The 25,697-nt window shown below is 43.1% G+C and overlaps 1 protein-coding gene across 2 annotated transcripts in view; it reads right to left on the reverse strand.

The window, feature by feature from the left end:
* The window catches only part of pex5la (peroxisomal biogenesis factor 5-like a), a 126,431-nt gene that overhangs the window by 27,694 nt on the left and 73,040 nt on the right, over nucleotides 1-25,697 (reverse strand). For both annotated transcript variants that reach the window (XM_061824992.1, XM_061824991.1), the window contains 5 exons: nucleotides 12,419-12,530; nucleotides 7,596-7,793; nucleotides 5,003-5,126; nucleotides 1,718-1,811; nucleotides 1,460-1,489 (listed from right to left, as the gene is read on the reverse strand). In XM_061824992.1, the coding sequence (XP_061680976.1) occupies nucleotides 1,460-1,489; nucleotides 1,718-1,811; nucleotides 5,003-5,126; nucleotides 7,596-7,793; nucleotides 12,419-12,530 (558 nt within the window). The remainder of the gene's footprint in view (nucleotides 1-1,459; nucleotides 1,490-1,717; nucleotides 1,812-5,002; nucleotides 5,127-7,595; nucleotides 7,794-12,418; nucleotides 12,531-25,697) is intronic.

Genomic DNA, 25,697 nt, shown 5'->3' on the forward strand with positions numbered 1-25,697 from the left:
CGACAATCCAACTTCGTAGCTTACTAAAAGATTTTGACAGAATTTGGAGTGCCGTGTCCCAGAAAAAATTGGTTCAGGGTCACTCAGCACAATGTGAATTCATAAATAAGGCGCAGAAGAAGGATTATAATTTTCAGAAAATTTAAGAATCAGAATTACATGTATTAGTCCACATTATACAGTATTAGGACCACTTGAAACGGTGACGAAGATAAGGATTTTACTTAAATGCAGAAGAAGACTAACTTTATTACATTCTCAAAATGATTATGTGTTCATTTCTGAATGGAACAGAAGTTTGCACATTGGCCTTGTGGTCGGTGTGTGAGCCTCCCAGTTATTGGGTTCGAATCTACTTCTCGCTCACTTGGGATAAAAGGATAAGCGCTGTCAAAAATGGACGGACGAAATTAAAAGAGGATTCTGTCTGTGATGTCTTCTGTTGTCTACATGTATTTTATTATTAGCTGACTGTTTGCCCACTTTTGGCATTTAAGAAAACAAACATTGATAAGATGTGGTGCCCTTACTTGAAAGTATGGAGTGACACCCACAAAACAAGCAAATTCTAGAATTGCCTTTTTTTTTTGCATACTCCAGATGAAAGTGGAAGGATAAGGCGTCGAGTTTACCACACTGCAAGTCTGTTGAAAGGAAGCAAATATAATGTCTGTTCACACAATAGAGTATTTGTATATTATATTGCATTTGTGGTGTGTCTTATTGTCTATTTCATTAGTCTATTCCGTTTTTCGCATTTTGTGAATCACTCTATGTATTTGAGAGCAGACAAAAATCATCGCAGTCCATTTGAGGGGAGATCAAAAAATGATCCTTCATCACGTGTGGAAAACACTCAAAATGCCAGCGCTACATGATTACAAAGGGCGTCACTGTTTCCATAGAGTCAGTTTGCAAACTCCATCAAAACACAACTTGAGTAGCGTAAGCAGTCTATACGTTTATTTTGGATGCATACCAAATATTTGGAGACTATACCTCGTCTCAGAAGTGTTCAACTCTTGAGTGCAACAAATTTGATGTGCGTGTTTGAGAATAACTCCCATCCATCTTGCACAGCTATCTTTAATACCAAATCAATTATTAATGCAGGCGTGGAAAAGGTGACGTATGCATAGCTACCTCAGTGAGATCCACACTAATGGGCTCAGAGTAAGATGGCTTAATAATTCATAGGCTAATAATCTAATAATGGCATCGGAAATAAGACCCCTTACGCAGACCTGCACAGACATCCATCCAGCAATGAAAGCTCTTCACATTTGGACCATGAAGCATCACCACAGAGCAATCTGGAAATCCCCAAACGCGACTCTCAGCTTCAAGCCAAGCTGCTTGTTTTGGAAATTAAATTTCACGCCATGGTGCAATGGTCTTGTTGCGGTGCAAATGTTTCAGTCTTTCCATATGAAATGAAAGGATGCATAGGGAGGCTTACATGTCTTCCACTAATATACTGCCTGTTGAGCTGAAATGGAAGAATTGGAGGTGTTAGGACAAATGACGGCGAAACTATCACATACAAACTTAAAGGGATAACATGCAGCAGTGGCATGTTCCAGGGTCTCAATGTCTGTTAATACAACATTTCATATTTCCATGCTGTATCACTTTTTAATGGATGATGACCTCAAATGCTGAGAGCGTCAACAATAAAGATGATTACTGACAAATCCTAATCACACTGAGCACTTACTTGAGACGCTAGGGCAGACTCAGGCTCCACTTTGGTGTTTGCGTCCACGCAGTTCTTATTCAATGGCTCTAATTGGGTTTTACAGTCAATGGACCTAAAGTGGTGCAGAAGAAGAAGTACTGAAATAAGTACTTACAATCCATGTTAGCGGTTGACATAAAATAGTCTGTTTCTACTACACAAAGGACCGCGTGTGGTTATGTCTTCAAACATACGGTATAAGTACCCAATATAAAACATAACAGTAACTGCTATAGTATTTGGAGGTAAACATTTTTTTAAATTAAATTCCTTTGCGGTCACCGTAAGTGTCAAGTCTTCACATTCATTATTTAAGTTAAAATATAGATAGGGTTTAAGAAGCCTTCTGTAAAGTCAAGCTTTTTACAGAAGTAAAAGTATAAAAGTAATGTTTTAAAAACTATTTCAAGTATAAATTTAAAAGTAATACAAGAGAGAGATAAATCCATTCAGCGCAATGCAATTGAAAGGAGTCGTTTTGGCATTTAAATATTTTGAAAAATTCTTCTAGGCCCTCGATATATAAAGGTTGGCCAGACAAAATATTTTCACTGGTCCAATACAATTTAAAAACAGCTTGTGTTGGACCTTCACGTTCGTAGGGGCACTTTCTGGTATGGATGATACGAGCAGCTGCCTAAGGCAGCATGTCCTTTACAAATCCTCATTCTAGCAACACACTCCAGGTGGAACAACCCAAGATGTGGGCATTCACTGGATCTTTGCATGATTCTCCTGTGGGCCTAACCACTTTTCCTCTTCCATACTCTATTAAAGTAATACATCATATTTCACATCTTCATCCACTTCACTGCCTCCTTGTGCTGACAGCCTGGACAATTGGCCTTTCATTTTTCAAAATTTTGTCAAGATTATTTCCAGGCGAGAGTCATAATCCATCCATTCATTTTCTCCATCGCTTATCCTCACTAGGGTCACAAACATGCGAGAGCCTATCCCAGATAACTCCTGGCAGGAGGTAAGGTACATCCTGAATTGGTAGTCCGATAATCACAGGGCACGCAACAATAGGCAACATTTCGCACTCACATTCATACCGAGGGACAATCTAGAGACTTCACTTAACCTACTGTGGAGGTTTATGAGATGTGTGAGGGATCGAGAATACCTGGAGAAAACCCACGTAAACTTAGGGTGCGCATGGAAACTTCACACAGGTGGGGTTGGATTTGAACCCGGGTCCTCAGAACTATGAGGCAGATGTGCTAACCAGCCAAGCACTGTGCCCCCAGTCATAATCATAATCCTTCATAATTTATTCCTTGTAATTGGCACAGTTGAAGCCCAAATCACCCAAATACCGGATATGAGATTTTGGCATTGCATTATCAAAAATGAATGGATTAATTAACCTTTGCCAATTCTGCTTTCAACACTGGTGAAAAAAAATGAAAAAAATGCAAGTCTGATAAAGCACATCAATCACATCTCAAATGTCATAACTGAAACTCAGCACACTATTTTGCAAATAACATTTATGATAGAATGGATTGGATAGTTTTAACTGCATAGGTAGATTAATAATAAGAATATTTTTCCTGTCCATTTTGAGCAATGCATTTCTTGTACACGCGTTGATGGAAAATGACAGATGTTCTAAAGTACGTGTGACTTGAAGTGTGTGTTTCTTTCGGCTTGTCCCTTTCGGGCTTGCCACACCGTGTCATCTCAGATGAACGCATATACATGTTTGGCACAATTTTTACACCGGATGATGCAACCCTTCTCAGAGAGTGGGGGCCCCAGTGGGATACAAACCCACAACCCCTGGTTTACCAAACCAGTGCTCTAACCACTGAGCTACAGGGCTTCTCCATTTGACTTGAAGTACTAATTAATTTCCAGGACAGAGACTGTCTTGTACGGACATATTATTTTATTATTATTATTCATATCTCAAAACATGTATTCATTGGCCTGTTACTTTGTTGTTCAAAGTTGGTTACTCCCTGCGAAAACACGGGTCCAGCGAGACCTATGTGACAAGTGCATTGTATCCTTAAATCACTTATTATTATAACACAGGAGAAAAGAGGATCAACAAGATAACAGACTATGGAACGAACAGCTACAAAATCAGTGACTGGATAAATTGGAAGGGGAAGATGAGGAAGCTGCTGTACTGCAACCATCTGCTGGTTCAAAAGACCTTTTGGTCCCTCCTCTGGTCAACGACCTGGTGGCAATCAAGTTAATGTAGCAAATCAGGAGGTCCCAGAAGTACACAATCAGGCCACAAACATCCCTTCACCCACATTCACATCATCAAAGAACAAATCTATGACATTCACATGCCTCAGGAAAACTTCCGTCTCCGGGAATCACAGGCAGCCTCAGACTTCACTGATTCACGCCTCATAGACTTTTGCGTGCACATTTGGCATGTCTGCATGATGGGGGTGTCAGAATGATAATGTGTGGACCTTTAATGTGCACATGCCAGTCGTGTAAAAAAAACATGATGACTTAAACATGAACAGGAGAATGTGGCCCATAGAGCGCAAAATGTACAGGGCCTAAAACTGACCCTTGAGAACACCCCACAAAAGCGAGACAGTCTCTGACCCTTGAAACACTAAGCAGTGAGTTCCGTGAGTAACCCTATACTACAGCCACAGGATTAAACTTGTTCCACCAATTTCACACATCTTTCAAATCCATTGTGGTACACAAAGACTGTCATTGCGCACATAATTGTGGACCTAACTGTCACGACCCATCGAAACAGAGGTAGGACCCAAATGCTAGAGTCGGGAGACGCAGAGGTAATTCTGGAAAAACGTTTATTATTCCAAAGTCGGGGATCGGGCAGGCACTCAGGTGCAGCAGCGGTAGTCAGGATGTCGGGCGTGGAGAGCAGGTCCGCGGGCAGGCAGGAGTCGGTAAACGGGAGATCGATCAAAGCAGGCAGGAATATCAAAGGAGTCAGGCTTACGGGGTCGGTCGGAGAACAGGCGGAGGTCACTACACACGGGAAAACGATCACAGATGTGGGAGTGCTGGAACACGGCATGAACCGCAACGATCTGGCACCGGACCAGTCGTCCCCATGGTCCTATATACACTGGGGCGAATCAGCCAGCATGAGGCGCAGGTGTGCGCCTCCCAATCAGCGCGGCAATGCGGGAACCCGCACAGCCAGGGCTGGACCGGCAGGACCATGACACTAACTTTATATAGCACATGGATGTTTCTTCCTTTTGTATTACTCTGTCACATATCAGAGTCAAGGACAATGCTTACCACAGAAATTCATTTGAAGAGTTTTTTGATGAACGCCGCCTCTCCAGTTTCCACTTCCGGTTACCGTTTCTCTCAGGGTTGGGGTTCAACTCTTCCCATTTATCCAACGGTGAACCACTGATAGCTGCACACAAAGATAAGCATCATTAAAACTACAAAGCGGATTAAACTGGCATGAGAGGCAACCAAAGTAAAGTTTTTGTTAAAATGAATTCACTGAGTGGCTTAAAGTATGCCGCTGTTGTGCTGGAAATCTGGTGTATGAGTTTGCTAAGAAAACTCACAGCATGCAATTGAGTGAGGCAGATAGAGGTGTACGTAGGCAGTGAAAAACAACTTTCATACTCCTTGTAATTGTATGGTTATAGCCCGCTCTTGCTGCTTCTGAGGCAGTGTAGTTCACTTGGGTTTTTCCTCCAAAAGAGGAGACGCTGATGCTGACCAGGAGCCGAGCAACCACAAGTAACGCTGCAGAAGGCGGGGTGGGGTGGGGTGGTCTAACCTAGTCCGCAGGTTTTCATCTATTACCGCAACGTACCTTTACAAAGGCAAACAGAGTCGTATCGGGTCTTTCACATCCGGATTAATTTAAGTATTGTACTTCAGTTCAATTTTGACAAAGGGGGAGTATTGTATGTCATTTAGGCTGAATTTCAAAATGCTTTTTAAATCTGTAAACATTGTATCACAGCCCACATTTATCATTTTTATATCCTCCCCCTGTCCATTAAATAATATTAACCGACCAAAATCTTTGATATTAATGTAATCAAATAAAAAGTAGGCCTCACACGATCAGGATTTTTGGGGCCGATTGCCAATCAGCGAGTTTAAAAAAATGATAACGACTCAAAGATCTGATCACAGGATGAAGCAATGAATCTATTTAAATGACCTGCACGTTCACTATACATACTTGTTTACTTAATTGTTCAAAAATATTTCTCAGCGGGGGATTGCGACAAACAGAACAAATTAATGATTTTCTGTTAGATGGCAGGGTCACTGATAGTGTAGTGGTACACACGCCTGACTTTGGTGTTGGCAGCGTGGGATTGATTCCAGGTCAGTGGAGAGGGCAGTAGGAACATACAGGAATTAATGTGTCTGCGTGTTGTGACATTTTGTTTGTTGGTGTGTCGTGAGTTTTTTTAACTGTAATCTGTGAGCCTTGGCTTCACAAAAGTTGGAATTCACTGCTCCGGTGAATATCATGTGTTCAACAAAAGGGCAGCACATTTAAACACAACCACGAGCGGTACCACTTGCTTGCTAGCCTACTTAATGTTTTGATGGCTTGCGAGCCGTATTAAAAGTACGTGAACGTTCCTCAAGCAAGCCTTACACGGAGTCCTCTCCTGTCCCGAGCTCCGAGTTCCCTATTTTCTTCCCATAATACAGTCGGAACGATCCACTTGTGTTTTCAGCCCCACAGTAACAAGTTCATCCGGTCGCATTTGAGTTGAAAATATAAAGTCAGGTGATCGTAAAACACAGGAAGCACTGGTATTTTTTTGCAGTAGTCTGACATAGTGCAATCATAAAAGAGCAATTTTTTTTTGTAGTATGATCCGGGCATTATGTTCAGCAAGCCTTGTCTCTCCCATTGTGCCAAAGTTTTTTTTATTGGCTGTCTAATATTTATACTACGTCAAAAACACGCAAAAAAAAAAAAACAATATAAACACGGCCATACAAAAATAAACTAGCTTTTAGAATAAGATATACAGTGCACGACAGCGACGCGCAGTAAATTACTTTCTGGGAACTGATCAATGACGCTACTGATTGGATCGGGGAATTATGACATCAAAGCCAATCGCCCAATTACCAAAAAATACAATTATCGGCCGATCTGGGTTGACTAAAAAAGGTGGATTTGAGAAAATGATTGTATTTCCCGAGTTCAATAAAGTACCTAAAGTTGTTTTATATAAAACTATGAATAAGCAGGTTATTTTTGCATCAGCTGGTACATAAAGTTATTTGTATGATAATAAATTGGTTCTCCATTCATATACTGACTATCCTTCCATTGTAGGGTTTGCATTCGCATCCACCTCTGTGAAAATTTAAATCCGCGACATAGAAATACCTTATTTAAATACAACCGAGGCATGTTTTTTGTTGCATTCACAGCACTTCAATGTTTTGAAAGGTCTACGAATACACATAAAACAATACAAACGCATTTAAACAAATCGACTATATGGAGACCGAGGAAGAGGCATGTGCAACAAAATCAGTGTACAAAGAGTATAAAAAAATAGCGTTAGTGTCAATGTAATTATAACCCCCCCAGGTGGAGCGATTTTTTCCACACTAAATTTAATTTTGGACTGTGAAATCACTAATGGTCCAAAAGATCAAACAAGGTACAAAAAATAAAAACCTAAAAATAACAGCTCTAAAAATAACGTTTATCGACAGTTCAAACAGAGTTTTTTTCTTCTGAACATGTTGGTTATGATTTGCTGCTATGAATTATTCACTCCACTGCTGTTTAACATTGCCTAATCAGTTCCTAGTGTACACGACGTTTCTCTGAAAAAGGTTTGGCTGATTCCTGATATTGTTTGCACGGCGTCCATACCGGAGTCTAATGTTGCCCTCTCTGGTGTCCTCATGCTCTGTTCCACCTCCACCTGGATCAGTTCTGTCTCGGGAGTCTTTTTCCTGTGCGGACTGTTCTGCTCGTCTTTCCTGGATGAACGAGGACTCTTCCTCTCTTTGTTGTTTCTCTGCTCGCTTGGCTCACTGAGGTCCAGTAGGTCCAATGTTGATGATAAAACTGCCAAAAAACAAACAAACAAACAAAAAAAAAACCCTTTATTGGCGCGTTCACACTGTGCAAATCTAGATTTGTTTTGGCTGTTTTATGATTCCCAACCAGGCTTTGATGGGAAAGTGATGCCCAGATGGGGAAAAAAAGCACAAATAATTTTGTATTTTCCCAGGACACGCATGAATTGCCAAATGTAGACTGCAATATATTGTCACTGTTAAATTGAGTTTATGAAAAGTGCTCTTCCCATCTGGAAAGCAGTTGCATTTTATCAGAAAAAAAGTTGCACAGGCTGAAAAAAAATATAGATTCTTTATGAACCTTCCCAAGTAAAAAAAAAACTAAACAACAAACTGCCTCGTCCAAGATTGGAAAGAAATGTCCTGAAAGGACAGTACCAGTGTCATAAACCCATTCATCTATCCATTTTCTGAGCCGCCTATCCTCACAAGGGTGAATGCTGTAGCCATTCCCAGCTGTCATCGAGCAGGAGGCAGAGGGCACACCCCGAACTGGTTGCCAGCCAATCGCAGGGCACATGGAGACAGACAACACCCGCACTTTCAATCACACCTGGAGGCAATTTAGAGTGCCCAATTAATGTTGCATGTTTTTGGGATGTGGAAGGAAACCAGAGTCCCTGGAGAAAACCCAGGCAGGCACGGGGAGAACATGCAAACTCAACACAGGTGGGTCCGGGATTGAACCCCAGTCCTTAGAACTGTGAGGCCAAGGCTCTAACCAGTTGCTCAACCGTGCCACCCGTGTCATAAACAACCTCATAATATTTGCATTCTTAAAACTGTGCAAGTAATTTGAAATATAAAATATTTTCTGATGTACTCAGTCACACTAATCTAATCTAATTTTCACTGAACACATTTTTATTATCACTATAACAAACCTTAAATGGGGAAAAAAAGTATGTGGGGTAATTTACATATTCTCTCACACAAGAAATTCACTCTTTTGTTTTAATATTATTCATATGATGAAATGAGTTTTGAGATGACAGACTATATTGTCCTGAAATCAAATGTAGGTGATTCACCAGCCAATAGTTTGGAGCTGTTCTTTGAAATAATCGAAATCGATGTCAGGCTTATAATGAGGACCATCTTTCTATTTAATTGACTTTCATGATGCGTTTTATGACCCCAGCATTAAAGACTGATACCTCCTGTGTGTGATTTCTTTTCTTCTTTTCTTTCACTTTTTTTGTGAAATAGGACCATCACATACATTTTGGCTGCCAATACCTGACAGAAAAAAGGAATAAAAGTCACATGTTGCCAGTTATTCATCTCTTTTCCAATTTTCCTCAGACAAGACTACTGTTTTGTATCATCAGTGCCATTCACATGTACTGTACTGTCTCTTAATGGTTTCTTCTGATCGCTGTTAATTTTTATGCATACATGTCTATACAGTGGGTGGTAATGCTTAAACTCACATGTATAGAATCTCGGTCAAATTCCTTGTTTGTCCCGTGCAATGGGAGCTCAAAGCCGCAGAATGATGACGGGATAATTGATGTGCTGCTGTTTCATGATAACCAGCTGAGAGGGTTTGTTGACTGAAATCTGGGGGTAATCAGTGTTTGTGTGTCGCCCGTGACTTGTGCTATTTAGATGACAAGCACAATTACAAATATGTGGGAGATGCTCTCATGGGGAAGAGGTTGCCTGGAGGGATTTTAACATCAAAAGGAAACAAAGGTATTCATTACCGAGCAGGACTTTCAAAATGTTTTGACAGCCTTGCGTTTAAATTAATGAGACTGGCAAGACAATTGCTCAGACAGTAAGGTTTGATTTATAAAGCCAATGGCTTTTCCTCACTTCTTATACTCATTGGAAGAATGCTACGTGGTTGGTCCCAAATCAAACGCATCCATAGTTTATGTGACTGCGATGTCAATTGAGCATGAATATGGCTGTTTTTAAACGATCATGAGATTTAGAAAAATAGTGTTGCTATGCAATTGCTTTCCTCTCTTTTTTTATGCGGTACCACTAAAAATTATTGTAGTGTCCGCTCAGAATTAATGAATTGCTCACTTCATGGATAAATACTGTACTGACAAAATTATGACCATCATGTAAAAAAATTGTACTGTTGACTTGCCCCTAGAATCGGAATAGGAGCTTCGTTCGCATCACTGACATTAAGTCATACTTGTTCACTGTGGACATTAGACTGTTGTTATGCTCTTTTGGAATAAAATATTCAGGCACAGCCAGGGTATTGAGGGTGCCTTGTTTTGTGGCCCAAGGACTTCTGCTTATTTGTGAAGGATCTTCACGAAACTGACTTTCCCTGCTTGCTGGGACAGTTCACCACTGATTGTGATTGCGTATACACCTCCAAAACAAAGGCTATGGGTCTCATTGGGGAATTGCGTGGATTGCCTCGTTCAGGTTAGGAGTGAAATCTATGGGAGTTTAAGTATCTCTGGATTTTGTTCAGAGGGGATAGATGAATTGTAATATCAATAGGCACGGTGGCGTTGGTCCCGGAGTTCTGAGGACCGGGCTTCAATCCCGGCCCCGCCTGTGTGGAGTTTGCATGTTCTCCCTGTTCCCGCGTGGGTTTTTATCCTGGCACTCCGGTATCCTCTCACATCCCAAAAACATGCAACAGTAATTGGACATTCTAAATTGCCTCTAGGTGCGATTGTGATAGCGACTGTTATCTGTCTCCATGTGCCCTGCAATTGGCAGGCAACCAGTTGAAGGTGTACCCTCCCTCCTACCCGATGACAGCTGGGATTGCTCAAGCACTCCCGCGACCCTCGTGAGGATATCAATGTGGTGTCCACAGTAATGGAGTTTCTGGGATTTACCCTACATCCTCAACTTCAACAATGGTCGACAGCTCCATCAACCAGAAAGACATAAACCACTGTACCTTCCCTCTTGAAAGGAGGGAGTCGTGGTGTCTCTGGCATCTCTTTTGTATGCCTTTCAGACAATCATTTTTCCCTGGTGAGGCATTCTGGGCATGTCAAACAAGGGAGGAGATCTCAGAGCAGATCTAAGACACACATGAGGGGCGTGACCTAAGGGAGTAGAATAAAGGGAGGTTGCAGGAAGATAGCAGAAGTCTGGAGATCTCTGCTTAGATTTACAATCCCAGATTTGGATATGAAGAATAAATTGCGTGGACAGACTACTACCAATTATAGCAAAATTACCTTAACAGTACTGAGACCTGTGGAGAAAAATTAAGGTCTTTAATCCAACAGCAACACAAGTCTTGACATGATTGCGAACTGTTAGTTTTAATGTCAGAATTCTCTCAACTGTTCTTACACTAAGACTGCATCCCCATGAAACTGCACCAGTATCTTCGAGGAAAGGGCTGGAAACAGAACAAAATATGAGGGTGAATATCATGGAGAGGAGATCGGGGGAAAAGAAGGGGGGGGGTGATGAGTAGCTTCTCTCGAATAGATGAGTTTAAGCAGACATCGAGGCACAAATGACACAGACAACCACAATGTTGACAAACATTGTCTCCATGACTTCACCCTCCCAGGACAAGATGATTACATGACACCATCCATCCATCCATCCATCCATCCATCCATCCATCCATCCATCCATCCATCCATCCATCCATTCAGTCTTGTTCATGGTCTTTGTTAAACTGTAGTCTATCCCATCCAAATAGGTCCGAAAAGGCTGACTACACCCTGTATTGGTTGCACACAGGTACTCATATTCATACGTATACTCCTGGAGCATAAAAGTGAACCCATGTGACCCCGTAGACAATCAAGAACTTTCTTCACTGCCCTTTTCTATATACTATAGTAAGTGAGTGGAATTGGAAATTAAATTATTTCCACCCAGCGCGCTGGCAAGAGGCTTTAGACGGAATGTTCTGTGGCCATCTGTAGTTGGTCCGCCCCGTATTTGAATTTTGTTGTGCACAAACACTTGGAAAAGGGTATTTTATTTTGACATATTTTAAACACTCACATATCCATGAAACTGAACTTGAAATTTCTCAAGCAGCAAAAAAATAAATAAAACTGTATGCCAGAGATCCACTTGTGGATTTGCATATAGTTGACCTTGTAATTAAAATCCTGCATTGATTTTCTTTGCTTGCTTACTCCTGCTTAGTATTTGTTGCTGCTTCTTCAGTCAATAACATTTTATGACAGGCTGGCAAAGGATCACACCTCATGCCAGTGCACTGGCACATATTCAAACTGTGGTATGGGAGGAAACCACCTTTGTATAATAGGATAAGTCCAGGATACATTTCATAGAGCAAACCTTTACAGTTTCGAGCCAAATGTTTTTTTGCTTTTTTCCCTACAAGAAGAAAGACAATCTGCTGAACTTTCCATGAGCACTGTTGGCATTAGTCCCAAAGTTCTAACAAAAGAGTACAGTATCATCAATGTAATTAGTGGTTAATTTGAATACACGCATCATGTGGTATGTAAGATACAAGATTGGAGAACTACAGTACAAAAGTCTGAGTCACATTCAGCACTTGATCCATTTCACACTGCATCTGTGGACATCATTTGTTAAAGGAAATTAAGTAAAGAAGCAGTTTTGTCAGATTTCCTTGTGAAACACTAAAATAAAAATGATTCTTGTTTGTTGTACCTGCTGTGTTGGAGGTCACTGGGCGGGAAAGCCCATCACACTTGGTCTCACAGAGAAAATCGTCAATTGATGGGCTCAGAAGCGGGCGACTCTCTTGTTGCTCACTCACCAGCTGAAAAAGCAAAATGGAAAATAGGATTTCAAAGTCGAAAATCTGCAAGGCTGGATCCTCGAGAAGTTGAAATGCAACACAATTTTACAAGATAAAATTGCTAGCTAATCCTTTGGTGTAGAGAATGAATGCATAGAAAAAGAATAAAAACCATATTCAGTAGATGTGTACTGTTTTGTCTTTACTACTATGGTTCACAAATAAATCAGCCGATTTCATTGAGAAATACATATATAAATATTGAATCAAATAATCACAATTTTTAGGGTCTATGATGATTATTTCCAACTTTAATGTTAACACCATATTTGGCCCAAATAACTTTCACTATCTTCAAAACTCATTTTACTGGATGTGGTCTGTGGATTGAAATGCCGTAGCAAGGCCTAAATACTCTTAATGTTGGAAAATTAATATCAATTTATTCAGGTTGACCAATTTATGTTCATTTTTATGAATTGCTACACATTAAATTGCAAACATTTTCAAGAAGCAGATTCTGAAACTTTTATCTCACTTCACATACAACAGCTCAAAAGTTATCTACACTACTGTGAGAGAAATAATACATTTAATTATGACTCACGACACTAATGTTTCACCACTTAATTGTTTGCATAAAAATCACAGTTTGAAAGAGGAAGAAGAAGAAATAAAAGGGAAAGAGTAAGTTACAACATGGAAGGAAGACATACACCATAACAATGATAAATATCACTCTTGAATAAAGTCACAATGAAGACTGAGACAGAAGTTCGATGGGTAACTTTCAACCTTGGTTGAAATTCACAAAAAGACCCTGGGGAAAAATCATCATTTCACAATTAGGTGACAATGACATGTTCTTGCCTTCACTCGTCACCCCTGAGAGCCGAATGAGTCAGATCTGACGGCTATGACCCAACAATCACCCAACATTTCTTATTTCCCTTCCCATACCGCAAAAATGCTAATCATTTCTTTCCTTGCGATACAACAATCTTCCCGTGCCAATGTAGAATGCTTCCGATTGGTTGCTTCTGTCTTGAAGCTCACACGCGCTAAGACTCCATCAGTGCTCCATAATTTTGGAGCAAAGAGGCAATTGACCCCTCCGTAGAAATTGCATCATCCGCATCGCTGACCAATCAGAGGCCAGAGATCTGCATAAATGTTTTAATTTATTACCTCTGACAAAGTCGCATGGTCCAGTATAGCTTTTGTTAGCGTATTATCACGTATTTGGGTTCCTTAACAATAGATATGGTTAAGAAGCGTAGTCACGGACTTTGTAATATTGACGACAGGTATCCTGATAGGCTAGTTGGTGGAGTTCAATTCGTAACATTTCCAGAACCGAAGACCGAGTACGAAAAATGTCTTCGATGGATCAAACTTTTTTGAAGACGGCATGATCAACTAAATCCATCTAAAATCAACCGGAACAGAAGACCGAGTATGAAAAATGTCTTCGATGGATCAAACTTTGTGGAAGATCGCATGATCAACTGAATCCATCTAAAATCAACCGGAACAGATATGTTTGCACAAAGGTAAGCCCTATATTTGATTTTCAATACATGGCTCATATAAATTAATTAGCAGTTCTTCGCTTGCATAACATAGCTATGTGTGAATGATTGACACACTTGATCTGTGTTGAGCGATATTTTGCGATGATCTGACTGCACAAACGTGTCTCTGTTCGGTGGCTACCGAGCTACGGTAAACCGGACTATGTTTGCACGAAGGTATGCCCTATATTTGATTTTCAATACATGTCTCATATAAATGAATTAGCAGTTCTTTGCTTGCATAACATAGCTACGTGTGAATGATTGACACACTTGATCTGTGTTGAGCGATACTTTGCGAGGACCTGACTCCACAAACCTGTCTCTTTGTTGGCGCCTAGTGAGCTAAGCTAAACCAGACTAGCAGTCCTAAAAGCCTTCGACGTGCACCGAGACACCAAGACTGAAGGAAGGATGTTTGAGGACACTAAAGTAGTGATTGTCGTACTCGGTTGAGACTTACGTAGGTTCGGCACTAATTCAAGAATAATTATTGAGGGGAGCGCGTGACGTTACACAAAGAAAACGAGAGAAACAACTCGTAAATCAAGCCTCGCCTTCTTCTTTTCCTTCATACGGTGGTTCACAAACGGCTATACAGATACATATACAGATTTTGCACACAAGTTTGATAGGTAACACGAAAATAGGAAACTGTCAATGACGAATTCGTCTTTGGGTTATAATATATTATATTATGTGGCTTCTCGGTCTTCCTCTGACTCCGGAAAGATCTTGCGCTAATATTGATGGTTTCTCCGTCGATATGCATGGAAATACCATTGAAATACCCCTCGCTGAAATACTTGAAGCCCTGCTGTCTGCTCTTCAACGATATTTCACTATTCGGTAAGAATGCGAGTGAAAAATCAGCTGGTAAATCGGACAATTTCGCTCTCGGCTTTTCTTCCTGCGCCGCCATTTTTGCCAATTGTTTGTCTGAGGTTAGCAAGTGTGGGGTGACGTAACTTCAGGAGGGGTGGTTAAGTGCCCTGTACGGAGGGGTCAATTGTGTCGTGGAGGAAAGGTAAACGCTGGAGTCGGCTTGTGGGTTTGACGCAAAGGAAACTTGATATTTGCTATTGTGGCTTTGAGAGCTGTATTTGCATGTGGAATTTGAATGGGAAAAAAAAGCCATAGCCATTTTACATGGTGCATAAAAGCCTCAATCTGACAATAGGATGCTTTTATGTGCCTTTGTGGAGAGAGATTTTCATACTTGACAAACCAAATTCAAATTCAAATCAATTGAGAGAATTTGTCATTACTATTTTCCATATGGGTTTTTGTTGTACTGCCAAAAGACCATGTGGCACACGTGATTTGGCTTTTGCCAATGTTAGAATAAAACTACTCTGTATCACACATGCTGCCAACACGTTGTAATGAAATACATTTACAAAGGGGCTTTGTGTTTGTGTTCTGACTGATTAAAAGTTCGTTTGGCCTTGTTTAATTGAACATAGCTGCAGGTTATGCAGTTAATGATTAAATATTAACATTTCACTGAGGCAATGAGTGATTCCAAAGCGAATCAGGATTGTTGTTTTATCTCGAATAAACCAACAACCACATAACAATAGTGGGGTGGTAGTAATGTGCCACTCCAACTCTTCCCAGCTTTTTCGTTAAGGAAAATTAAACACAGGGGGGGAGGAGCATCAGTAAAATTGTAATTGTCTTTATGTGTTGTTGTAATAGCACAGCTCCCCAAGCTGCAGTTTTTTTTATTCTGGTTAATTTAAACTCCCTCTGAATCTAAAATGCTAGTTGGCTTCTTGAGAGTAAGCATGGGTGAAAAAAGCAGCTGCAAATAAACAACTTAATAAGATTGTCATGATCCTGCCGCTCCAGCCCGGGCTGTGCGGGTGCCAGTGCGGTTGCGCTGATTGGTAGGCGCACACCTGCGCCTCATGCAGCCTGATTATGCTGTGGATTTATATGACCCCCCATGACGACTGGCCGGCGCCAGTTCGTTGAGCGATTGAGTGCTCCAGTATCCCTGATCGACAACCTGTGTGTACCGACCTTCGCCTGTTCTCCGACCAACCCCGTAAGCCTGACTCCTTTGACACTTCTGCCTGTTTTGATCGTTCTCCCGTGTACTGACTCCTGCCTGCCCGCTCACCTGCTCTCTTCGCCCGACGTCCCAACTACCGCTGCTGCACCTGACTGCCTGCTCGATCCCCGACCTCGGCATATAATAAGCGTTTCTCCCCGAACTACCTTGCATCGTCCGAGTCCTGCATTTGGGTCCTACTCCCGTTCCGATGGGACGCGACAGAACCAACTGGCCAACACAGGACCCAGTAGCAAAGATCCGGCGTCGCTGGGACTGACGCAAGGTGGACCGTCTGTCGGAGGACCAAGCCTGTCCGATCCGGGTAGGCTCCTTGACGTCCTCCGCTTCCGTGTCTTACGCTCCGCCAGCGAGGTATGAATACGTCCCGACCACGACCCGTCCAGCTCCTCATATTCTTCTAGACTCTGAGTTTTCGGAATATGAGGAGGACCTTGATTTGTTTGACCAGCTGCCCGAGTATGACTCCGATGATTTTGATTATGAATCTGCTCGTCCGATCTCCTGTCAGTTTGTTTCACCTCCCCGCGTTTCCAGCACCCGAGCGTTTTCTCCCGGTGGGTACAAGTACACCAATTCGTTTGAGGGAACCCGCTTGGCCATCTACCCGGGACCTCCGCATGGCGGCCAGAGGAGACGTCCAGGTCGGGCGCTCCCTTGTACCTCCCGCTGCGCGACAACTAAGAAACCGTCCTCCCACTCCTCGCTGGCAACGGCGAAACCGGCAGACCCGCAGCTGGTGGCAAAGGTTCCAGCCCAGAGGGAGGAGGAGCCGCCAAATCACGAGGCCTTCCGCCGCAAAATGCGGGCAGAGATAGAGTGGCAGAGCGCCGAATTGGCGGCTCTCACGGCCCAGGTCCGGCAAGGATTGACAAACAAGCCGAGCTACGCTGACGTCACAACCGCGACGGAATCGCTGCTGACGCAGGTTCACGTGGCAGTTGGAACTGACCCTCTCCCGAGACACGCCCACGTGTCAGTTTCGGCTGACTCTCTGCCGACTCTCGTTCATGTCACCGTGGAAACAGACCCGCCGTCTCGCCAAGCGCACGCTGCTGTGGGAACGGACTCGCCACCTTGCCAAGTGCACGTTGCAGTGGGAACGGACTCGCCACCTCGCCAAACGCACGTAGCTGTGGAAACTGACCTGCCTCCTCGCCATTCCCACGTCGAGGTTTTGGCTGTTCCGAGCAGAGCTCACGCGGCAGTTGGAACTGACCCGCTCCCGAGACATGCCCACGTGTCTGTTTCGACTGAGTTTCTGCCGACTCTCGTTCACGTTGCCCTGGAAACGTATTCGCCACCGCGCCACGCCTACCTTGCTGTTTCAACGAATGCACTGCAAGCTCACGTGGCAGAGGGGACCGACCTGATCCTGCTTCACGTTGCTGTCCAGGATGTGGCGACGTCTCCACAGCCACTTCTCGTCCTGGAGTACCAGTGGCGACCGGCCCGCGGTCGCTCCCCGTTCTTGCTCTGTCGGTGACCGGTCCGCGGTCGTCCCCTGTTCCTGCTCCGACGGCGACGGGCACGTCCATGTGTTCCCAGGACGCGGCGATGGTGCCACCACCTTCTCACGTTGCTGTCCAGGAGGAGGTGGTGATGGCGATGGTGTCGCCGCCTTCTCATGTTGCTGTCCAGGAGGAGCTGGTCCTTCTCTCCATCACCCTCTTTGCTCCTGAGGGCTCCCAGCCACTTCAGGACCTGGCCTCGTTGGTGACCAATCCACGGCTGCCTCCTGACCAAGCCTCGGTGGCGACCAGGCCCTGGTCATCTCGCAACCATGGCGTGGGAGGTTCTGGTCCGGAGCAGTTGCCTGCCTCGGCCTGGTTCCTGCTTCGCCGTTTGGTTCCTCACAGAGGTCGTCCTCCCAAATCGCCCCATGGGGACCCTTGTGATTGGCGTCCGGGTCGTCCTCCTGACCTGTCCACCCGGGCGCCTTGCGTTTAGTGGCCTGGATGGCCACCAGACTGGGGTTCGGGGGGGGGGTGCCCTCCTCTGGACCCCCCTTCTGCCCACCGCTGCTTTTGTTAATTATTGTCTATTTCTTTCGTTTAGGCACGACTGGGAGCCGTGCCTTTGGGGGGGGGGGTACTGTCATGATCCTGCCGCTCCAGCCCGGGCTGTGCGGGTGCCAGTGCGGTTGCGCTGATTGGTAGGCGCACACCTGCGCCTCATGCAGCCTGATTATGCTGTGTATTTATATGACTCCCGATGACGACTGGCCGGCACCAGTTCGTTGAGCTTCATGTCCCGTTCGAGTGCTCCGGTATCCCTGATCGACAACCTGTGTGTACCGACCTTCGCCTGTTCTCTGACCAACCCTGTAAGCCTGACTCCTTTGACACTTCTGCCTGTTTTGATCGTTCTCCCGTGTACCGACTCCTGCCTGCCCGCTCACCTGCTTTTTTCGCCCGATGTCCCAACTACCGCTGCTGCACCTGACTGCCTGCTCGATCCCCGACCTCGGCATATAATAAACGTTTCTCCCCGAACTACCTAGCATAGTCCGAGTCCTGCATTTGGGTCCTACTCCCTTTCCGATGGGACGTGACAAAGATATGTTGTTTATGCACTTTTGCTGCACTCTCCATCGCTTTTAAGGTTTTAGGAAAGATTTCTTCCTTTAGTACTACCCATGAATTCAGATGTGTTCTTATTTGTTCCCCAATAATCAACACAAATAATTCAATTGGAAGCGATCAGTTCCGAGTTAAAAACAACCCCAATGAATACCTATCAAGGGACAAGATGCAGTTTTTTCCCCAAATGTTAGTCATATTTAAATGCAGACTCATTTTAGTCCCCGGAACCTTGCGTCTCTGCCCAAAGAAAGGCCCCTCCATCACTTACTAGGACAGCAAAAATGATCCATGAAGGGGGTGAACCTCGATGTTGGCAAAGATTATAACATCAAATGTTACCAGCTGGTATTTTTTGGAATGTAAATCAATTAAAAGTATCAGACACTGTAGATCAACTTACCTGCCGACTTGGTGAATATACGACAAAAGCAAGGTTTTTCTAAGCATAGGTATCCGTGTTATATGACACACACCACTGTAATACATTTTTTTTTTTACCCATGCTTTGAAGCAGAAATCTGTACAGTATTTGTAATGCCTTCTGTCACTACACTCTCTGGCTAGTCTATTCATTTGTTAAATAATAAGTAAAATAAACGCAGTAGATCGGACCAGGCAGGGGTGACTTTTTTTTTCCAAGGATCATTTTAATAGGGTTGTCTCATCTGTAAAATGTTGGCCTCACAGTTCTGAGGTCCAGGGTTCGATCCGAGCCCTGTCTGTGTGGAGTTTGCATGTTCTCCCTGTGCCTGTGTGGGTTTTCTCCAGGGACTCCGGTTTCCTCCCACATCCCCAAAACATGCAACATTAATTGGACACTCTAAATTGCCCCTTAGTGCGACTGTTTGTTTCTATGTGCCCTGCGATTGGCTGGCAACCAGTTCAGGGTGTCCCTTGCTTCCCGCCCGTTGACAGCTGGGATAGGCGCCAGCACTCCATTGTGAGGATAAGCGGCTAAGAAAATGGATGGATGGATGGATTTTAATAACAATCGACTATCAGGTCATTTTGACAGTTCTAAAATACTGAATATGACAAAAAGTGTTGTTGTTTTTTTTTTTTTCATTGCAATCTCTCTAAATCAGGGGTCTCAAACTGGTGGCCTGCAAGCCATTTGTGGAATGGCACTTTTACAGTGTTCTGTGCTGGGCTGATGAATGTACCGATCACAGTGGGGTGTATGGCTCTCAGGAGCGTGACATCAAGAGGCCTTTATGCAAGCAGAGAGACATTTTTCATTCTGTGAAAGTTACAGCAGTGTTCCCAATGGAGATTTTTGTAGTTTTGCACCCAACTTGTTGACACCAGCTTCCTTGTTTATTTTATTTTGTATTAAAAAAATAAAAGACATTTGAGAAAAACTGGAGTTTTAAAACTTTCCAATTTAAATTGCGCGGACGTCCATGTGCGCAGAGGCTCAGCCAGACTCTGTCTCCAGCGGTCCCAAGGTAAATTGAGTTTGAGACCCCTGTTCTAAATGTACAGGCTTGGAAGAAACAGAGGAGGAAGACTCTTTCAAGTCAAAATGTATGCATCATTAACAGTCATACAAGTGCAAAAGAAAGTCAACATTTACATTTAAACTCAAACAAGTTTCTACATTCATACGCTGTACATGCAACGCGACTCGTCATAGGTTGCGGCGGTACTCCGGGATTAGGAACACCTGCATATTGCTCTGAGCGATGCCTCTGGCAGTACGTTTCCCAACGCCGTCAAAAACAAATCTATATGTAAATAATTTTGATTGCTCAGACATACAAAAGTCAAAGAAATAAGTTCAAATGTTTCACTTTTTGAAGTGTCTACCAGTGTATGTATGTAATAGAAAAATGTATTGGGTCTTCAGGGTGAAGAGAAAGATTTATTAACAATGCAAATACTATTCATAAATGCACATTTTTGCAGTAGAAGTGTAAATGATAACCAGAGAAACATCTGTCAGTGAATACCAATTTTTGTGCTGCTTGAAAACGGTCTTTTTGGGACATGTACATAAATGTTAAACCTGGGCCCATTTTTATGTAACCTTTTAGTTTGGGTGAAAATGGCCTGGAACGATGGACAAGCTAGGAGGTTATTCGCCTTCTTTTTGTCACGAGGAATGTAAATACAGTATGGCTGTGTATGCCCGTCGGTGTGTTGTCATTCCCTGCTGCGTGATGTTTGCATTGTTTACAGTGTTGCGACTGACTGAAGGTCAGCGCTGTCAACAACGCCGCATGCAGACTTTTCCATTTCAGCATCACTGTCGACTATATGCATCTGTCTGCCTGCCTGTTTGAGTGCCTGCAGCAAGGCTGTCAAACAATTTTTTTCCACGGGCCATATTATTGGTAGAGTTTCCTTCAGAAGGCCGTTTTTACAGTCAAACTATATAAATGTTTCATCGTCTAATCATAGTATTATACATACACAAGAAAATGATGGCTAACTACCTAATCCTGTTAGAAAAAAACAGGATTTCAAGGATAACTTGTTCAACCTTTGTTCAAGTTCCTCGTGAGGATAAGCGGCAGAGAAAATGGATGGATGGATGGATGGATGGATGGATGGATGGATGGATGGATGGATGGATGGATGGATGGAATCACCACAGCTAAGCAAACTTGGAGACGTGGAGGTGCCCGCTGGCCCCACTTCGGTGGCCTCATCTTGGGCCCTGGAGGCCTGTGTCCTCCTCTTCCCTGTCCACCACTATGGTCATTGCCCCTCTTTCACTGGAGCTGTGTGACAACTCCAGCTGACTTTGGGGCTTATGGTAGGGTGTCCGCAGCACCTCCCTCCTTTGACAAGCCTGCATTCTGTGCTTTGTTACTGCCCCCATTTTCAGTGGGTATTTCAGCCAGTCGGAGTCTAGACTCTTACTTTACACAGTCAGCACAATTTTATTCCTCACATTGTACATATTTTGCACATTGGGCACATTTACATCTCATTAAGGGTCCCCTGGGGGGCTGGCAAAAGGCATGACGATTGGAACGCCACGCTGGGTACTGGCAGATCTGTGCTTATTTCTGGTCCGCTCACCCCCCCCCCCCCCCCACTTCTCTGCCCTGCCAGTCCCACAGTTTTGATCCATCACACACCTGTCGGTCAGGGGAAGGCCTGTGGACAAGAAGACACTTGGCCAGGTGATCCAACGTTCAGCTTGCTCTCTGGCCTGCCATATTTTTCCCCCATGGATTTTTAATGCACAACATACATTCTCAAATTCTTTGGGGAGCTGGTTGGTTTGGGTGGTGGTGACGGTTGTGGGTTATCATTGCTCCGTAACCGTCTTACTTCATCCCCACCAGTCCCGCCAATTTCAATGCACAAAACCCCACCTCACACGATCACAGTACAGCGACAATGATTGCCAGTCAAGGACCTGGTAAACGTAGTAACTCGGTGGATGGTGGTTATTCACATTTCTCTTGGCTTAACTCATTGGATTTGTGCCTCCCCCTTTTGGTTGTCGGCCCAGTTGAGATGGAGGTTCCTCCTCTCCCTCACTTGGCTCCCCCGCCTTCCTCTCCCCTCTCCAGGAGCACTCACCCGACATTCCCCCCAACTAACGCTTGACATGGGCCTCTCTTTAGCCGGACTGTGACCTTTTTTTTAGTGGCAGCTGGCTCCTTCAATTGTTTGTGCTGGGACAATTGATAGTAACACAAGTTCTATTAAGATATTAACTCACAGGTTCTTACGGGTGTTTAGAAATGCTAAATATTGTCAGTATTTTAGTTAATTAATTGCACACTGTTTCTCAACAATGCAAGATACCTGCAAAGTTTGTCCTGTAGGAAGTAAGTAGTACAGCAATGAGCATGGGAAAGTGTTTTTATTGATTCTTGAATATTTTTGACAGTCAACGGCAAACAGTTGAAGCAAAATGCAAAGACTTGTAGTAAGTAGTGGACTCCAAACATTCAGAATGACAAAGAAAGCATTTTTATTGCTTTTTGGTGAATATTTTTAATAACTAACTGCACAAAGTTTAACCAAAATGCGAAATATCTGCACAGTTTGACCTGTAGTAAGTCGTGGAGTCCCATTCCCAGCAAGTACACTAATTGACCCCTCTGTACAGGGCACTTAACCACGCCTCCTGAACTGACGTCACGCCACGTGCGCTGACGTAAGACAAACAGTAAAAATGGCAAATACAATACAATACATTCTGAACTGAGACAGACTCCATGCTTCGGATTTCATTCAAATCAACGATATATTATAGATTCTAAATAAAATACATTCTTAACTGAGAGAGACGCCATGCTTCTGATTGACATTCACAGGTAGCAATGTTATGCTAGCGGAGAACGTCTCATTCATTTATAAGAGACGTGTATTAAAAATCAAATTTAGGGCATATCTTCGTGCAAACACAGTCTGGTTAACTTTCGGCCACGAGCCAGCAAGAAATTGATATGTTTGTGCAGTCCGATCATCGCTAAATATCGCTCAACAAAGAATAAGTGTGTCAATCGTTCACACGTAGCGGTGTTATGCTAGCGGAAAACGTCTCATTCATTTATACAAGACGTGTATTAAAAATCAAATTTAGGGCATATCTTCGTGCAAACACAGTCTGGTTAACTTTCGGCCGCGAGCCAGCAAGAAATCAATACGTTTGTGCAGTCCGATCATCGCTAAATATCGCTCAACAAAGAATAAGTGTGTCAACCGTTCACACGCAGCAGTGTTATGCTAGCGAAGAACTTCGAATTCATTTACACGAGACATGTATTGAAAATCAAATATAGGGCATACCTTCGTGAAAACATATCTGTTCCGGTTGATATTAGATGGATTTAGTTGATGATGCGGTCTTCCACAAAGTTTGATGCATCGAAGGCCTTTTTCGTACTGGGTCTTCGGTTTTGGAAAGGGTACGAATCGAACTCCACCAACTAGCCTTTCAGGATTCTTGTCGTCACTATTACAAAGTCCGTGACTACACCTCTTAACCATATTATTTGTTAAATAACCCAAATACGCGATAAAACGCTAACTAAACCTATACTGGACCTTGCAATGTTGTCTGAGAAAATGGCGGGAGCAAAAACGGGCTTTGGTTTATGCAGATCTCTGGCCTCTGATTGGTCAGTGACGCGGATTGCGCAATATCCACGGAGCGGTCAATTATACATCCACCCATTTTCTGAACCACTTATCCTCATGAGGATCGCGGGAGTGCTGGAAATTATCCCGACCCTGAACTGGTTTCCAGCCAATCGCAGGGCACATAGATACATACAACCTTTCTACTCACAATCACACCTAAGGGCAATTTAGAGTCTCCATCTAATGCATGTTTTTGGGTTGTGGGAGGAAACCGGAGTGTCTGGAGAAAATCCACACAGGCATGGGGAGAACATGCAAACTCCACGCAGGGAGGGCCAGGATCGAACCCTGGTCCTCAGAATTGTGAGGCCAACGCTCTACAGCTGCTCCACTGTGCCACCTACAACACCAATAAGAATAAGAAAAAAGGCCTTTTTATTTATTTTTGACAAATATCTTTGATAATTATTGCTTGTTGGTAAATATTTTTGACAATTAATTGCACAGAGTCAAACCATAATGCAAGACATCACCCAAGTTTGACAGTAAATGGTGGACAGGAATTGAGACCTACTACAGCAATCAGAATGATAAAAAAAAAATTTGTGTTTATTTTTAGCAAATATTTTTGATGATTTATTTCACAGTTTAACCAAAATGCAAGATATCAGTGAAGTTTGAAGTGTAGTAAGTACCCATCCATCCCTTTGCCAAGTTACTTATTCTCACAAGAGTCATAGGACTGCTGAAGCCTATCCTAGCTAAGTACGAGCGAAAGGCGGACTAAACCCTGAACTGGTCGTTAGTCAGTCACAGGGCGCATATCGACACGTTCACTGAGTGGGAAGTGAACACACGCTGCCTGCACCAAAGTCAGGAAATTGTACCACTAAATCATCAGCATCCTTACCTGTAGAAAGTTGTTGAATCCCATTAGCAACTACAACAGTAAACAGAATGAAACCATCTTTTATTTGCTGGATGGTGATTTGTTACATGTTTATCATTCTAATTTCTAAATTTCATTCTAAATAGACGGTCCCTAACACAGGCAGTAGCATGTCATATCAAGCATCATTATTACCTATACATTTGTAGTGACAACAATCAATTTTTTTCCCTTTTGTAGAGAGTTTTCAAAATTGTCCAGCCCATACTACACATGTGATATAGTCGAAAATGTAGCAATGAAGCGAAGTAAAAGTGTGAGAAAACCGAATGTCAGATGAATATCAAACTCTCTGGCTGGCCGTCGAGTTAAGTGGTGGCATGCACTCGAGCAATCTCATTTGCTTGTGGAAGAGATATGCCTCAAAATTATTTGCATGTGCCTTTCAAATGTAGCCGCGATTCAAACGTATTTCAAATCCCCAAAATATGTGAGATTTTTTTTCGTTTTTTTTTCATGTCTGTCCATTTACCACAACTTATTAGTTGTAAATGTTAAATTTTGCAAGTGAATTGTTGGTTTTTTTGTGGATCGGCAGGCACACACTTTTATGTTTGACAAATGTAACACAGTTTTCAACTTGAGAAGATTCACGTGTAGATAGGCCCTCGCTCCATCCATTATAGAGCTCGTGCACCTACATCATAAAATCACATGACTTGTGTTTATGTCGCCATATTGCCGGTCTAACAAAGCATTGTCCAATGCTAAGTCAGTTGGAGATGACACGAAAATATGTCTTATAGCGCAGAAATCTATATCCTGTATATAAAACCGATGGTCTCAATGGAGACTGGAACACTGCTGCTTAGGGGTTGGAGGCAGGACCTTCCCCCACGGAATTTAAAAAAATAAAATAAAATAAAACTCGCAAGTTCCAAGGGTGCCGTGTCTGGTTTACAGTATGTCCCTAAAGAACCTCCGCCACAACATGTATTAAATTTTAAA

This window comes from Syngnathoides biaculeatus, chromosome 7 (genome assembly GCF_019802595.1).
Source record: "Syngnathoides biaculeatus isolate LvHL_M chromosome 7, ASM1980259v1, whole genome shotgun sequence".
Taxonomy (NCBI): Eukaryota; Metazoa; Chordata; class Actinopteri; order Syngnathiformes; family Syngnathidae; genus Syngnathoides; species Syngnathoides biaculeatus.